This window comes from Amblyomma americanum, chromosome 5 (genome assembly GCF_052857255.1).
Source record: "Amblyomma americanum isolate KBUSLIRL-KWMA chromosome 5, ASM5285725v1, whole genome shotgun sequence".
Classification (NCBI taxonomy): domain Eukaryota; kingdom Metazoa; phylum Arthropoda; class Arachnida; order Ixodida; family Ixodidae; genus Amblyomma; species Amblyomma americanum.
Window position 1 is genome coordinate 201,890,252 of NC_135501.1, and position 17,457 is coordinate 201,907,708.

Genomic DNA, 17,457 nt, shown 5'->3' on the forward strand with positions numbered 1-17,457 from the left:
TACGCACGTTTAAAAACAATCGAGGCCTCCCTTATTCCAATCAGCCCTGACCTGCCTTTGAAAATTTGTGACGCACCAATCTGGAACTCTTTGTACACTATTAAAAGGTCAGAAAAAAAGGGGGAGGGGCAGCTTCAGCAACAGCAGAACACACATTAGCTTTGAAGACATTTATGAGAGTCAAATTGTGGGTGCTAGCCCCTGCTTATCAAGGCACCTAACTGATTCGAATGGTTATTAAAGACCTCAAGGAACAAAAAAAAAAAGGAAATTTCACATTTCTCTAGATCCTCTGACACAACTACACCTGTTACATGTATCCACTCTGTACACCCCGACCACTTCAAGGTAATTGCAGCCAGCTACATCATTAACCGACAGCACCTCCTAACTACCACCAGAAAGCAGCATTTTGGGATAAGGCACCCATTTTCTTCTATGCAAGCATTGCTTTTAAAGAAAACAAAACACAATTACACATTATATCATGCTATGAGGTGCAGCTAATAACTTCTCTGTTCACCTACCGTGCTTGAAAAGGTCGGCCGCCATGGGTGATTGACATTTGTGCCATTTATTCTTGTGGCAATTCACTCCACTTTTTAGTGAAATTTACATGTTTGACACCCAAGAAAGAGAACAAATCAATCCAAATTTGCTTCAAACAGACAGCTGACAGTTCCTTGCCGTTTTAGTCGCGTTAAATCCAAATCAACAAGCTTAGCAGTGAGCTTTAATACACTGCCTTCAAAATTTGTTCTTCAAGAGCCTGCAATCATTTTGCACATGCCCAGATTGAAACCCAGACTCTGCAAATGTCCACTAAACAGACATGTCCATTTCGGTTTGCGCCAATTGGTTGGAGCTGCAAATGACCCGTCTTTCCTGCCACTTCACGCAGGCTAAAACTGCACTTGCCACTGCATCAATGACAATAACAGTAGTGCAAACATGAATATAGTATTACAAAAGTTGCGCTGTAAATACTTACCATCCATATCAGGGCGTTCAAAAGTAGCCAGGTGTCTTACGTTCAATGTAAAGCCGGGAGTTTCTACACAAATAAATGTGACTCAAGAAGGCGGCCACTATCGCCCATCACTTCTCGCAGAAAGGAAACACGCCCAGTTCAAGCCACGCCAATGTAGATGCATGCACTTGGCGAACGCTTCCAGAATACAGGCCCAGTTCAGAGAAGGGCACCTCACCATGGACACGTCGTTGAGTATGCTCTGGGCAGCACTGCCTGCCAGCACCTTGGAGCAGATGAAGTCTACCAGTGTGGGTTCCTCCTCGCCAATGTACTCCACAATCTTCTTGTTGATCCATGGCCTGATCCGCTTGTCCATCAGCGCCTGAGGAAGAGGAAGGGAACAGACTTGGTAAACACCTTACACAGCTCATCTTTCTCTGACCTAATGCAGCGGAGTCCCAATAATATTGAAACGATGCCTTGGTCCTGTCAGCATCAAGGGTTTGGAAAGGGGCTTCCCTTAACTCGAACTGCACATCGAGTGAACAGCGAATAAGTTGAACAAATTTTTGGTCCCTTCAGAATTCGAATTGTTATGAGTCAACTGTAGCACTGTTTATGATTTCGGCTTAAAGATGAACAAGCTCTACGGTGCACCAGCATTAGAAATACAAAACTTGATCATGCACTGACCCGGTTATTATCCCTCAGGCGGCCTCACTCCCCTTAACAAAAAGCAAGGTTGGGACATAAGGATCTCGAATGTTTTCAGTTACCTGAGCTTAGCTGCAGTTGCCAATGTTCGGATTGCAGAAGAACCCTTAGTCAGTAGGATAACAGCAGCTCGGTTTTCCCTTCATTAAAAAGCAAGAGCATATGCTTCAAGGCATACTGCTTCAGAACACGGTTCATTTGAAAAAGCTGCGAAAGCCTTCCTCTGTAACGGTGCAACATACTCAGGCGAACTGCAACTGTGGTTGCTCCAACCCCCTTTCAGGCACCATTTACCATTTCGATTCAAAAATATATATTTTTCAGCCTAAATAGCATATCCAGGATCAAGAAAGCCAATTTGCTAGTTTTCCAATGAAAAAACACCAATAGTCAATTTTTTGCATTCACAGACATTTTTTTACAAACTCTCAATACACCTGTACACCAATACCAACAAAACAGTAGGATTTATGAAATCAACATCATAGAGATCATGGAATCATTTTGCGTGCCAAACATGTATATGATAAGAGAAATCCAGGAAAAAAAAAATAGACATCAGTACTGGTGGCAAAACCTTGTCAGCAAGAAAATGACAGAAGACGTGCTACCAAGCTCACTGTTTTGTGAAATATTTTTAGCAGACTTCGGTAGCTAGCACATAAAAGCACCCTATTTGCAAGGTGAATACAAAATTTATCCAAAATGAAGAAATTAGCACTAGCTACAGCATACTGAGCAAAAGATGAGAGTCTGCTATGTATGCAACTGTGTACAAGGTGTCCTAAAAGGTTAACTGTGGTAACTGCCTCTCGCTAATAACCGGAGCTGCTTGACCCGTGGCTGAGGCAGTTCATTTAAGGGGGGACACGGGTCTTTCGGGCCGAAAAATCTCGAAAAAATCAGTTTTTAGAAAATGTTATTTTCGAAATCAGCAGCCATTTATCTACCTCTCTGTTAAATTTCTCGCCTCTAAGGTCAGTATTTTACTCACAATACCAATTTATATAATCCATGTCGCCCGAATTTGAGCTGAAATCGGCGCCGAAACAGCAGTATTTCGCAAAGCGTAGCTCCCGTTTCATGCGCGGCACCGCAGCCATCTTGGTCTCATTTGAAAAAGCCGCCTTTCGCCTTCAATTTCCCGCCACTGCGGCTTCCGTTCGCCCATTGGTTGCCGAGAAAATAGCAAAAAAGAAAAGGTAGTATTCAAAATCCTATTGGCTGCCGCGGATCACGTGACAGCAGGTCGTCATCCGATTGGTGGAGCTGGCTGGCAGCGTCTGCTTGACGCGCCCGAGCCGCGGGGAGACGCGACCCTCTGTGCCGGACCGTGCAGTGCAAGAAACGCGCAGCGATGCCTGGTTCAGCGCGCAAGGTGCACTCAAGGCATAAATTCGGCAAGAAAAGGAAGAAGTCGCTGGTCGATAACATCAAGAGACGCCCTGCTGTGCGCCCCGACAATGATGAAACTCCTGCGCTGAACGATCGTGTCGGCGAGGCCGCGCAGGTAGGCCTAACGCGCTCCGCAGCACGGGAAGCTGTAAGCGGCAGCGCCCGCATCCGCCGTGATACAGTGATGCTGGAGCCCTCAGATGTGCTCCAAAATAAGACGAAGACTGAACAAAAACTGCGAGAACTCGCCTCAACTCCAGCAACGGAGCGGAAGTCTCGTTGTTTACGTGACGGCAGCGCGTCGGACTGTCTGCTCGACGAGGCAAGCTTCACGATCGTTTGTTTGGAATCGCTCAACAGTTTGTTGAAACTTGTGAAGTGTAAAACGTGTGGCGGCAATGACTTGAGCTTCGTAAAAGATGAGCGAGAATACGGCCTTGCCGTTAAACTTTCTCTTCAATGTGCGAGCTGTGGAGACGCATCGTCTACATGGAGTTCGCCGCGGGTACGTGGCGATCAGAAGATCAACCCTTTTGTGGTGAATGTGCTCGCTGCTCGTGCAATGCAGAGCACTGGCAACCAGCAGACAGCTCTAAATGACATTTTTTCATCGCTGAACGTTTCGCACCGCGGTCTCCACAATAAAACGTGGCAAGACTATGTGAAAAAAAAGTTGACACCTGCAGCAGCTCGTGCAGCCGAAGAAGTTACACAAGAGTGTGCGCGGTCGGTTCGAGAACTTTTTAATGAATTGGACCTTGGGAACCCCGGCAATATTGCAGTATCATACGACGGCACTTGGATGACACGCGGCCACACATCCCACATTGGTGTGGGAACCGTCATCGAACTGTTTACCGGGCTTGTGCTGGACTATGTTGTATTAAACTGTCCCCTGCTTGTTTTTGGGGCTTTTCTCAAAATGCATATGGTTGACTGCTAGCAGTCTTGAGGCCTTGATATCTCAGCAACCAAGTCACATAGAGCTGAAATTTCGGTTGCAATGGAAAGCCTAATGTATGCTGTGTGAAATGTTGGGAGCAGATTTTTTCATTTTACCTTAAAAAAATAATTATTTTCGCTAATTTACCATTACTTGGTACACACATTTTTTATACTGAAATTCAGAAGGTTGTAAAATGAGTAATAATTGACATATCAAAAATCTGCTCTCAACATTTCATAATTCACTATTCTGGCTATCTAACCATGCCTTAAAATTAATTTTAGATGAAATCATTATTTTGCTATTTGGGCCTCAAACAATGGGCATTAATTGTTAATTATCTTGAAAACTAATTGGCCTACACTTAAAATAAATGCATATTTGAAATCAGCATAAAAATTTGAATAAGTCTATGCATTTTTATTAAGATTGGTCAAAAAGCAACAAAAATAGCTTTAAGACCAGTGTCCCCCCTTAACAGCCAAATTCTGTAAACAAAAACAGGGCTTTTCAGCACTCACGTTGTCGACGAGGCTCCGGTCGAAGTTGAAGTTGAAGAGCTCCTCCTTGGACGTGGGTATGCGGTCGATCAGGTTCTTGATGTGCTTGCGCTTCTCCTCCGTGTTCATGTGCTGCTGCTGCTGCTGTTGCTGTTGCTCCTGCTGTTGTCGACCCTCCTCGTCTACAAGGGGCACCAGCTTGCGCTTCTTGCGCGACTCCCCAGACTCCTCCTCTTCGGTGTTTCCAAACACCTGTGATGCAGCTGCCGACAGCTTCTTGCGTTTGCCGCTGCCCGATGTGGGGCTCTTGCGACCACTCGTCTGGCCCGGGCTTCCGCCTGGGGAGACAGTGTTGACCAAAGGAAAACTTAGGAGTCAGCACAATACGAGATGACGAGAGTGGAAAAAGAGCTCTAGCCTGCACTACTTGGTGCAACATGCTTAGAGAATAAAATGCAGTAAGCTCCCGATAGGACAAACTCTGATAAAAGGAACCCTCAGATATGACGAACAAAGTGAACCATTTGAGTTCCCACAGACTCGATGTAAAAATATATTCACTGAACTCTTTCCTGTCCCTCACTTCAGAAACACTATTGCAGTGACCGTGACCACCAAGGTGACTCTATGCAACAGCACTCCCGAGATGTCGACGCAGCACCCCTGAGGCAAGCAAGAAATAAAAAGAAAAAGCTAACTCCTTCTCCGCACAAAGCGCACCCTCACAAGAAAGCTTCCCCGCACGCTCACTCGAAGTGCGGGAAAGCTTTCTTGCAGGGATGCACTTTCGTGAGTGAGGACCTCAAAGCATCTATCGCTAGATCTCGGCACCGCAGGTGTGCCACACGCCTTGCGCTGCCTCCGGCCGAAGGAATGGCACGGTACCACAAAACGCGCGGAGGCACTCACCCAGCTTCAGCACACCGAAGCCCATGCCCCTGCCTTCCTCCTGCGGCGTGACCAGCACATCCGAGAACCCCGAGAGGCTATTCTGGCCACTGCCATCTTCTTCCATAGCTGACGTGGGCCCTGCCGACGACGCCGGCGGCGACGCCACTGAAGAAGGCGAGTGGCCACCGTGCCGCGAGGACGAGTTCTCACGGCGCGGAGGCGGCGATCGCGGCTCCGCCCGGGGCGACCGGGCGTGCTGCGAAGACCGCCGTGGCGGAGGGGGCGATGTGGCGTCCCTGCCGCGGGAGGAAGCGCGCTCGGATGTCGGCTCAGGGTCTGGCCGCACCACGGGCAGCAGGTGGGGCTGTGGCTTCAGCAGGCGAGCCTCTTCCTCATGGTGGATGCGCTTGGCCTCGGCCTCGGGATCCGGGTGGCCCTCCTCGGTCAGCTTCCGCCGCAGGTCCTCGAGTTCCTCGCGTTCCCGCTGCCGGTCGCGATTGTCGAGCTCAATCTCTTTCTCTCGGTCTTTCAGGCGCCTCTGCAGGGCACCTCCCCTGGTGATAGAGAGAGAACCGCCACAGCTGATATTCTCAGCACTACAAAGTCTGAATGATGCCATGGACAGACAAGAATAAAGAGTGCAGGGCCCAGAGGGGAGTTTCCTTTATTTAAGGGGGGACACTGGTCTTAAAGCTGTTTTTGTTGTTCTTTGACCAATCTTAATAAAAATGCATAGACTTATTCAAATTTTTATGCTGATTTCAAATATGCATTTATTTTAAGTGTAGGCCAATTAGTTTTCAAGATAATTAACAATTAATGCCCATTGTTTGAGGCCCAAATAGCAAAATAATGATTTCATCTAAAATTAATTTTAAGGCATGGTTAGATAGCCAGAATAGTGAATTATGAAATGTTGAGAGCAGATTTTTGATATGTCAATTATTACTCCTTTTACAACCTTCTGAATTTCAGTATAAAAAATGTGTGTACCAAGTAATGGTAAATTAACGAAAATAATTATTTTTTTAAGGTAAAATGAAAAAATCTGCTCCCAACATTTCACACAGCATACATTAGGCTTTCCATTGCAACCGAAATTTCAGCTCTATGTGACTTGGTTGCTGAGATATCAAGGCCTCAAGACTGCTAGCAGTCAACCATATGCATTTTGAGAAAAGCCCCAAAAACAAGCAGGGGACAGTTTAATAAATATTTACAAGTGCAGTAATATATTTACAATAGGAAATGGCTAGTAGCCACCAGGAATGTAGTCCTTTTGATTGCCAGTAGTATCCAGGTGCCGCTTCTTGAGCACTCCTTGAATATTTTCCGCAATGGAATGCTTTCGAGCGCACTTTTGCTCTCGGCGCTCATCCTTCTCTCGCATTCTTTTTGCGCTCATAGCATTCGTATTGAGGCCCAGTTCCTGTAATATTGCTGCAGAAGTTCTTTTGCTGCCTGCGTTGAACCGCATTACTGCCTCAGCCACGGCAGCCTCAACAGTAAACAATGATGCGTGGCGCTCTTTGGGTGCCAAGGCCCATATCAAAGAGTGTAGGCTTTCATTACTGTTTTGGGTTTTACCCCTATGGCACCGCTCCAAGAGCTTCCTATCCGACAGTCGCTCATAGACAGGGAGCAGTGCTTTAGCAACATGGGGTGGAATGTTGTACCGATGCTTTGGAGCAGATTCGCCTCGGGCTGCTGCCGCATTTTGCTGGCACCAAGAGTCCAGTCCCGATGGGCAGAAGCTATGGTTTGATGCCTCATCAGTAGAGGTAATGTGGTGGTAGGTGGCCATCACAGCCTTCTGCGTAGCCTCTACATCCCCATTATGGGATATTAAAGCCCAGGCATAATAGGAGCTTAACTTTGTTATGAGGCTGCCTGTCAGTTTGCCTTTTCCTCCAAGGTTTTCGGCACCTTTGTGTTTGGACAACAAAGTCCGCAACGCTGTTCCCATACGTTTCTGCACGTGGTTTATGCAGTCTTCTTTTTTTACTTTGATGTATCCATACACATCTGCCTCTTGCACAGCTAGAAAAGCCCGACTATCACCGTCCGAAAGCATTGTGGTATAGCGAAGGCCACACTTCTTCAACGACCTTTCAAAAAGAATAAGGGCTGCCTCAACTTCCATCTCTCCAGCCTTTTTTTTGGCATAGGTGCCCAGCCCTCCAGGACTGGTATGATGGGTCACCTTCTTTTGGGCCTCGCTCGCAGCCGGCACAGAAGTTGCACAATACAGCATAGTCCAGCACAAGCCCGGTAAACAGTTCGATGACGGTTCCCACACCAATGTGGGATGTGTGGCCGCGTATCATCCAAGTGCCGTCGTATGATACTGCAATATTGCCGGGGTTCCCAAGGTCCAATTCATTATAAAGTTCTCGAACCGACCGCGCACACTCTTGTGTAACTTCTTCGGCTGCACGAGCTGCTGCAGGTGTCAACTTTTTTTTCACATAGTCTTGCCACGTTTTATTGTGGAGACCGCGGTGCGAAACGTTCAGCGATGAAAAAAATGTCATTTAGAGCTGTCTGCTGGTTGCCAGTGCTCTGCATTGCACGAGCAGCGAGCACATTCACCACAAAAGGGTTGATCTTCTGATCGCCACGTACCCGCGGCGAACTCCATGCAGGCGATGCGTCTCCACAGCTCGCACATTGAAGAGAAAGTTTAACGGCAAGGCCGTATTCTCGCTCATCATTTACGAAGCTCAAGTCATTGCCGCCACACGTTTTACACTTCACAAGTTTCAACAAACTGTTGAGCGATTCCAAACAAACGATCGTGAAGCTTGCCTCGTCGAGCAGACAGTCCGACGCGCTGCCGTCACGTAAACAACGAGACTTCCGCTCCGCTGGTGGAGTTGAGGCGAGTTCTCGCAGTTTTTGTTCAGTCTTCGTCTTATTTTGGAGCACATCTGAGGGCTCCAGCATCACTGTATCACGGCGGATGCGGGCGCTGCCGCTTACAGCTTCCCGTGCTGCGGAGCGCGTTAGGCCTAACTGCGCGGCCTCGCCGACACGATCGTTCAGCGCAGGAGTTTCATCATTGTCGGGGCGCACAGCAGGGCGTCTCTTGAGGTTATCGACCAGCGACTTCTTCCTTTTCTTGCCGAATTTATGCCTTGAGTGCACCTTGCGCGCTGAACCAGGCATCGCTGCGCGTTTCTTGCACTGCACGGTCCGGCACAGAGTCGCGTCTCCCCGCGGCTCGGGCGCATCAAGCAGACGCTGCCAGCCAGCTCCACCAATCGGATGACGACCTGCTGTCACGTGATCCGCGGCAGCCAATAGGATTTTGAATACTACCTTTTCTTTTTTGCTATTTTCTCGGCAACCAATGAGCGAACGGAAGCCGTAGTGGCGGGAAATTGAAGGCGAAAGGCGGCTTTTTCAAATGAGACCAAGATGGCTGCGGTGCCGCGCATGAAACGGGAGCTACGCTTTGCGAAATACTGCTGTTTCGGCGCCGATTTCAGCTCAAATTCGGGCGACATGGATTATATAAATTGGTATTGTGAGTAAAATACTGACCTTAGAGGCGAGAAATTTAACACAGAGGTAGATAAATGGCTGCTGATTTCGAAAATAACATTTTCTAAAAACTGATTTTTTCGAGATTTTTCGGCCCGAAAGACCCGTGTCCCCCCTTAACAGATGCTGCGTCGCTGGACCAACACCTCGGCGAAATTTTTGAATGAAGAGAGTTCAAATTAACAAGCTTCCACTGTATAATAAAAGAAGCCAACAGTCTTTATTAAAACAAGGGTGCCGTGGGTTCAGTTCTCACCAGTAGCACATTTGTCTTTTTCTCCACTTCGTGAAATTATCCCCTACTTTGTCAAATTATCTCATCTCAAAATGACAACTCAATTACTTTCCCTGCTGAACAAAAAAAAAAAAACTTCCCTGTACTTTCCTTGGTTTCACAGACTGCCGGGTTCTTTTGTCCATTGCCTGAGCCATGAGATTACAGTAGAATCTTGATACGATCCTGGCTGATACAAATTTCGGGATACGAATTCGTAAAATGTCATGGCCAGAGTGCATTATGTGCAATGGGTAAATTCGGATACTATGAACAAACCCCTGCCCCACTGCAGATGATACGAGCATACGAGCAGTGGCCGCACCCTCGAGCACCAAATATGTACTTGCTGCCCGTACATTGCAGACACTGGTAGTTGCGCGGTGTGCACAGCGAGCGGCGACGCGCAGCCCGTACATTACCGGCACCGCAATTGCCAGTCGCGCAGCAGGACGGCGATGCACAACCAGCACAATGCCGGTGTTGCGAGTAAGCGGCGAGGCACGGCCGGAAGGCCACTGACAGGGGGTCGATGGGATGGGGGCTTTGGCCACAAACAGATCTGTGTAAATTCTGCACATGAATTTCCTTGTTATATCTTTGTGCTTGGATGAAACACCTTCCAGTTTCAGAGCAGCATGGACAATGTTGCTGTCGGCACAGTATGCCGTAAAAGGCTGCTTGCATACATCTGCTGGATGATAAGAATTGGCACTCTCATAAGGTGTTGGCGCAGCTCTGTCACTACTATGCCCCTGAGGAACAAACGGTCTGGAAGCCTTTCGACTCTCTTCAAAGCAGCTTAGAAAGAAAAATTGAGGGAGGGGGTGACATAAGGAGGCAGAGTTGTTCATAACTTCTACCAAGGTCAACCAAAGTGCATAGCTTTGTTACTGGCAAGTGGTTCCACGGCCACTTGCCGAGGTGCAAGTCGGACCCGGGTTCTGTAATGCGTACTACTGTGAAATCGGGTGATATACTTTTGTTCCCAACAGTACAGCGTTGTGACAATAACGGCACACACCCTAACTCCAAGCAACCCTGCCTAAGTGATGGTACGCATCCCCTTGACATACTCTCTCTCGCTTAGTAGACAAGATACTTGACAAGATTCTGCTCTTTAAGTATAAATCCATACAGAATATGCCAACTCACTTATAATACTTGAGATCATCTCTTTCATCTTCATAATCTTCCAGGAACTCCTTCAGGCGGCGGGCTTCCTTAGCCTGTCGAGAAAAGACAGCACGGCTGGGATCAGCACACAGCGCACTACAATGCGCAGAGGCACAGAAAGCAAGACCTACTAAGAAAGCTTCAGAATTCTGAATCACTCACAAAATACAGGCGTGCTTTCTTACAGGCATAAAAATTCTTTACTAAGCAGGCAGTAATGGATGGACATGTAACGCACACAGTTCCAAGATATCATTCCCGCATGTTTCAGAGAATCCTTAACATCACTACACTTCAAAGAAACATCTGCGAGTCTTTTTTTTTTGCACATTCTTTTGTGCAGAAAGCAAAGAGTTGTAACATGCAGGCAAGCTTCTTAAAGCCAAAGATGACATAAAAGACTTATCAGCTTTGTTTTTGCCTTAGAAGCTTTCCTTTCCCCTTCATCGCTACCATGCTTGAATCTAGCGCAAGTGTACAGTGTGTAGCATGTGAGTGTTCCCAACAGTGGGCCCATTGTACAATGCCCGTGCCACATCTTTCAGATCTTTCTTAGGAAGGCTATCATTAATACATCTCTCCTGTCAAAAGCAAAAATTCCCACCAAGCTCTGCACAGAGGATGGCAACAGTCAAACAGTCAAAAAAGAAGCACGGCCCCCTCCTGCGCAATATTGCAGCCTTTCATTTCCAGCTCTGGAAAGAGTGTGGACACACACACACGCACACACACCGACTCCCGCTCTGACCCTCTCACCTCCTCGGATAGCCGCTCTTCCTCTTTTTGCCGCTCCTTCTCGTACTCCTTGGCCTTGCGCCGCTCCCTGGCCTCCCAGTTGCGCAACCTCTGCCAGTTGCAGGAGAGGGAGAAAGCAAACACTTGGCATTACTTGACACTGCGAACTGCGTGCCACACATCATCGTCACCATCGCATCCCCATCCCAAAAGCCACAACATTCAAGCGAAACTTCATAAATGTTTCTTGAGGTTTCAAGAAATAGAACATACCGTATTTATTCGAATCTAGGCCGATAGTTTTTTCAAAAAAACGAGATGTAGAACTCTTATGTCGGCTTAGATTCGAGGATTTCGTTTCGAGGTTTCGTATTCGTAAAATACGAATAAATGTAGCACGCAGGTGGCGCCCCCACAAAACGCCAACGAAAGACAGCACTGCAGCCGTTGCTATCCGTAGCCGATACTGATCAAAGCACACATGAGCACTGGCTGCCATTTTGGCCTTGTTCTGTTCTCGTGTGGTGGCGTGAGCACATTCGCAGCAGTGAAGTTTTCGTGCGTAGTTTTTATCACCAACACCATGGCACCAAACAGGCGGTGCCATTATAGTGCCGCCTTCAAGCGGAAAGTTATAGTCGCTGCAGAGCAGTCGTCAAATCTTCAAGCCGGGCGGGACTTCAGCGTGGATGAGAAGAATGTTCGCCGTTGGAGGGGGCAGCGTAACGAAATTTTTGCTTGCGCGGCAACGAGAACGGCTTTCACAAGCCCCAAGAAAGGCCGCCATCCAGAAGTGGAGGTAGCTCTGGCCGAGTTTGTGGAGACGCAGAGGTCAGCGGCACTTCCAGTGACCACGGAAGTGCTGCAAGCCAAAGCAAGAGAGCTGGCGAGAGAGCGAGGCGTCCCCCGGGAACTGTTCAAAGCCAGCCGGGGCTGGTTGCAGAAGTTCATGAAGCGCTTTGGCTTCAGCCTCCGACGTCGCACGTCCATTTGTCAAAAGCTGCCGGGCGACTTCGAAGAGAAGCTGATCTCATTTCAGCGATTCGTAATAAGGAAGAGGATGGAGCACGGCTACGCCGTAGGACAAATGGGAAATGCTGACCAGACGCCGGTATGGTTTGACATGCCAGTGGCGTGCACCGTGAACGAAAAAGGTGCCAAGGAAGTGAAAGTGCGCTCGGCCGGATACGAAAAGCAGCGCATGACTGTAATGCTGGCCTGCACGGCGGATGGCCACAAGCTGCCGGCGTATATAATTTTTAAGAGGAAGACTCTACCAGCTCGGGAAGTGTTTCCAAGAAATGTGATCGTCCGCGCCAACGAAAATGGATGGATGGCGAGCGATATGGTTGAGCAGTGGATCATAATGGTTTGGCAGCAGCGTCCAGGGGCCCTCTTGGCCAAACGTTCCCTCCTCGTCCTGGACTCTTACCGTGGACACCTCACTGACGGCGTAAAAGCTGCGCTTTCCGAAGCCGGTACCGACGTCACCATCATACCCGGCGGCATGACAGGCCAGCTGCAGCCTCTTGATGTGTGCCTCAATAAGCCTTTCAAGGATCGGCTGCGCAAGTACTACGTGGACTGGCTTAGTGAAGAGCGGCGCGAGCTTACACCAACAGGCCGAATAAAGCGCGCCTCACTGGGAGTTGTAGCCACTTGGATAGCTGCAGCCTGGGATGACATCCCAGAAAGCTTGGTTGAACGCTCATTCCGCAAGTACTGCATCTCTAATGCACTTGATGGCAGTGAAGATAGTGCACTGTTCGAGGAGGCCAGCGATAAAGAAGTCAGCGATGATGATGACGAATGAGCGGGGGCTGATCCCGGGCAGGCGTTGCATATGTCTCCTCGCCCAACGCCGCCTCTCCTCCTCCTCTTCTCTCAAAGCTCCTTTGGCAGCTTTTTTTTTTCAACGGTCCCTCTCGGGGCCATCAATCACGCTTCGGCAGAGCATGCAGGCACGATGCTTCCCGCTGTGTCTCACTCGAGTTCCTCGCTCTACACCAAGTCGCCTATGCGCAGACACATGGTGCAGTCGTTTCGCGCCACGCACTTTCACGTGCGCGGCGACGTAAGAACAGTCGTGTCGCGTCATAAAAATAATTGTGATAATGAGGTATAAACAGTGTTGTTTTTTCGGCCGGCCTACAATCGAGGTAAGTTTTTTTTTTTCTGTGGCCTTCAACTTTCGGGTCTCGGCTTAGAATCGTGGCCGGCCTAGATTCGAGTAAATACGGTACAGCACGGTGCCGCAGCCACTACAGTCGAACACGGATATATCGAACTCGAAGGAGATCGCGAATTAATTCGATATATTAAAAATTCGATATAAAAAAATACAGGCCCAGAGACTTTACCTGTGGCGGACGATGACCTATTGATCGGAGCATTCAAGAATGACAACTATTTCCGCACACACGACGCAACGTAATGCTTTATTTGCGTGAAAAAAAATCGCTTATGTTGGTCTGCTTCTTCGCCTTGCAAATGAAATTAAAGACTCCAATCTCGATCTTATCGAGGCTGTTCAGGTGCGAAAGCCCGGTTCCTTCCATGTCGCCGCAACAACGGCGAATCAAGCTGAACGCGGCCGCCACTTCAGCGGTGGAGTACGAGCGTGCAGCCGCCCCCTCGTCCGGACGATCTTCGTCACCACTCGAGCTGTCGGCCTGGGTCCCTGCGACTGCAGCTACAATGTCCTCGTCGGCGAGGCTCGCAACAGCCTGAACATTGCTGTCAACGTTCACAAAATCGTCAGCAGACACTTCGGCTGGAATGGCAGCCGGGAAAAGGGACAACTCGCGAAACGCGTCGTCCATGCGCTCATTGTCGCCGTCTTCGCAGGTTTCGGGAAGTTTGGCCGTCACGAGGCCTGCCTTCCGGAAGCAGTTGGCCACGGTATCCTGCTTCACGTCTCTCCAGGCGCCCGTCATCATTTGAATGGCCCCCGGCAGGTCAACCTTAAGCTCGGTGCCCATGCGGAGGTTCACCAAAAGCCTATCAATGAGTCGCCTCCTGTAGCCGACTTTGAACGACTTAATGATGCCCTGGTCGAGCGGCTGCAACTTCGCTGTCGTGTTCGCCGGCAGAAACTTGAGCGCGATGTTTTCGAGCTCGCAGGTGGTGTGATGGGCCGAGCAATTATCAACGAGAACGCAAGCGTGACGCCCCGACTTGCCCAGTTCAGCGTCCCACGCTTGCAGCCATTTTGTAAACAGCTGACGCGTCATCCACGCCTTCTTGTTGAAGGCGTAGCGAACGGGGAGCTGCTTACAGTTTTTGAAGCAGCGCAGTGCCCTTGCTTTGCCGATCACAAAGGGCTGGAGCTTTTGAGAGCCATCCATGTTGGCAGCGAGCAGAACGCTCACGCGGACTTTGCTCATCTTGCCCCCGTGACACGTGCTGGCCCGGACGTCGAGCGTCTTGCTGGGCAGCATCTGCCAAAACAACCCGGTCTCGTCGGCGTTGAAGATTTGCGCGGGTGAAAACTTCGCGCAAATTTCCGGCCATTCCTTCGAAATCCACTGCTGGATATCCTGGCTGATGACGGCTCCGCTTTCCCCAGAAATGGTTTTGCCAACTATCTTATGGCGGTTCTTAAACCTCTGCAGCCACCCTGTGTTGTCGGCGAAGTTGTCATCACCGAGTGCAGCGGCAAACCATTTGGCTTTAGCCATTAGCATTGGGCCATCCACCGGAATGTTCTTAGCCCGCACCTCTAAAAACCACGCATAGAGAGCCTTTTCAACTTTCTCGTGGGCAGGAGCGCGCACACGACAAGCTCCCGATGTTCGTTGCTCCGCCGCTTTCGACTTTATGTCCGCCTTGTTTTTTAACAAAGTGCTTAGAGTGCTCCGAGGAATCCCGAAGTCGTCTGCCACCGTCGCACTTTTCTCGCCTGCCTCAACACGCTGAATGGCTTCCAGCTTTGTCGCAAAGTCCAGGTTCTTGCGCTTCTTGACGCTGCTTGTGCTTGCTGCGGCCATTGCTTCCGCGTCAGCTCACCACGATCCAGTCACACACGTGTCATGAGACGTACGCAAAACAATATTGAACACGAAACACAAGAACGCGCACAAAACACAAGAATTCACGTGCGCAGCTTCCGCCAACGAAGCGCTCGCGATGGCGAAAGCGACCTCCGAGGGCGACAGCGACGTACGAAAGGCACGAGCTGTGGTTGGCTGAGCAAAACTCGTGAAAAAGCAACAAGAAAAAAAAAGGCAAAAGGAGGAGGCCGCCGGCGCCTTCGTTCCTGGCTACCTTTTCCGAGCCGATCACTATGGTTACGCGGGGGAAGGATGAGAGACATTGGGAGAGAGAAAAAAAAAAAGCTGTTCCGCAAGTCGGAGAGCGTGCACAGCGGGAGTACAGTCCGAGCCTCCCTCCCCCTCGCTCTCACATTTTCCGAGCCTTTCAAGGGAGGCGCGGAGCTCGCGGGTGCAGCGAGTGCCGAGATCGCGCGGCGTTCTATATATCCAATGGCGGATAAAAATATCGTTCGATATAAACGTACGAATTTCTATACTTTTACACAGAATTTTCAAGGGGATAATTGACGAGTTCGATACAGACAATAATTCGATATATGTGGGTTCGATATATCCGTGTTCGACTGTAGTATGTGGTAGCTTCTTCGTAGTTCCTGGTAAGCATGTATTTTCCAGCACAAGTAACCATTAAAGGGTCCCTACAACCGTTTTCAAAGAGGGTCAGAAAAGCCGAAATATTGGCAGGCATTGAATTGCCCAACATCCTCCCGCAAAAATTTTTCAACTGAGCTTATGTAGCAACAGAGATATCGGCGACTAAAATGGCCCTCGGAATTTTCCCACGAATTCATACACCAGAGCAAGCAAGCCACAAAACAAGAAAGAGCACAACAGTAGATTCCACAAGTCAGGACTGATGAATATAAACAACAATATAAGCAAGAACATCAGTTCGAGGCACACGTGGCATTGAAGCACTCAGCTGATCCCTGAACTAATAAACAAGCAAGCTCTTCATGCTACCTTGCTGCTATGATTCAAACTCGAGCATCTGCAAGTTCAAAAAAATTCCAACTTCGATTCACCTGTTATACTTTAAGCATATAACTGTTTAAAAAAAAAACACCTCTTCAAAGAGCTTTGTCCCGCCTAAGATATGTTCTCATGTGCACAACCCATACATACGGCCTCGGCAAACCATTACTAAATACTGCATCATTTAAAGACACAACCTTAGATACCATTGAACCCAATGCAATCTCATCCCAAGACAACACATGCAGCAAGGTGGAAAGCATGCTGGTTAATCTCAGCACAGGTTGCATTAACGTTCCCCTGGCTTGGTTTGGCCGGAGCATGTGGATTCCAAGATGATTCGAGGCATGTGCTTTCCACAAAGCCACCCGAACCTGCCTGCCACTGGAATTCAAGAAGTGAGACTACTGAATTTTTTTCTGCTTTTGCTTTTTTTAGCAGAAAAAGCACCCAATTAGCAACTCAAACAATGCGACACTAAAAACTAAAGACAAGTGAAGTTACTAACAACACAATTTTACTAACAACACAATTTACAAATTTTCCTCCCTCATCAAGGGACCCCTAACGAAGAAAATGCGAGGGCCCTCTCTCTCTCACCTCCTGGTAGGCGGCTTCCTTTTCTCGGAGCTTCCTCTCCATCTTCTTGCGCTCGTATGCCTCCTCCTCCTCTTCCCTCTCCCTCTCCCAGTCACGCTCGGCATCTCGAGGCCTGTGGACACACGCGCAAAAACACACACACAGCTTTAACGCAAAAGAAAGGCGAAGAAGCTGGCCAGAGTCACACACTTCTAGCTCACTGCTTTACACTAAGGACAAGAAGAAGAGGAAAGGAAAGAAATGAACGATGTAGATGACAGGCGAGGATCACATAATAGATTACGCTGCACAAGCAACGACCAAGACCAAATTCGCACAGCCTTCGCACACACAGTTGACTTCTTAAGACGGACTGGGCAAATGGCACATCAAGCCAAAGCAGTCAACACTGGTACTTTTTTTTTTGTCAACGCATTTGACAACTAAAAAGTTTTTGGCTGTCCACTGAGCGCACACAAGAAATGTGAAACTGCCAGAGCTGCAAGCGAACAACAGGTTGCACCTCTCAAAGCAACAGGTGCGAGAAGCACCACACTTTCTCAATACAGTTCGAAAACGACGCAAAACGCAATCCTTACGTGTGCTTGGTCGCCGAATTCTTAACTCTGCAGAGAGGTGAAAAAGAGAAGAAACAAAGAGGCCCGTCAAGTGAACAGCAGTCTGAAGGAATGGTTAGT

At 48.7% G+C, this 17,457-nt stretch overlaps 1 protein-coding gene across 2 annotated transcripts in view; it reads right to left on the minus strand.

Moving 5' to 3' along the window:
- Window positions 1-17,457, minus strand: part of LOC144133427 (RNA-binding protein 25-like) — a 49,442-nt gene that overhangs the window by 712 nt on the left and 31,273 nt on the right. For both annotated transcript variants that reach the window (XM_077666521.1, XM_077666520.1), the window contains exons 12-17: window positions 16,781-16,892; window positions 11,172-11,261; window positions 10,395-10,468; window positions 5,438-5,973; window positions 4,550-4,866; window positions 1,209-1,355 (exon numbers count right to left, since the gene is read on the minus strand). In XM_077666521.1, coding sequence (XP_077522647.1) covers window positions 1,209-1,355; window positions 4,550-4,866; window positions 5,438-5,973; window positions 10,395-10,468; window positions 11,172-11,261; window positions 16,781-16,892 — 1,276 coding nt within the window. The remainder of the gene's footprint in view (window positions 1-1,208; window positions 1,356-4,549; window positions 4,867-5,437; window positions 5,974-10,394; window positions 10,469-11,171; window positions 11,262-16,780; window positions 16,893-17,457) is intronic.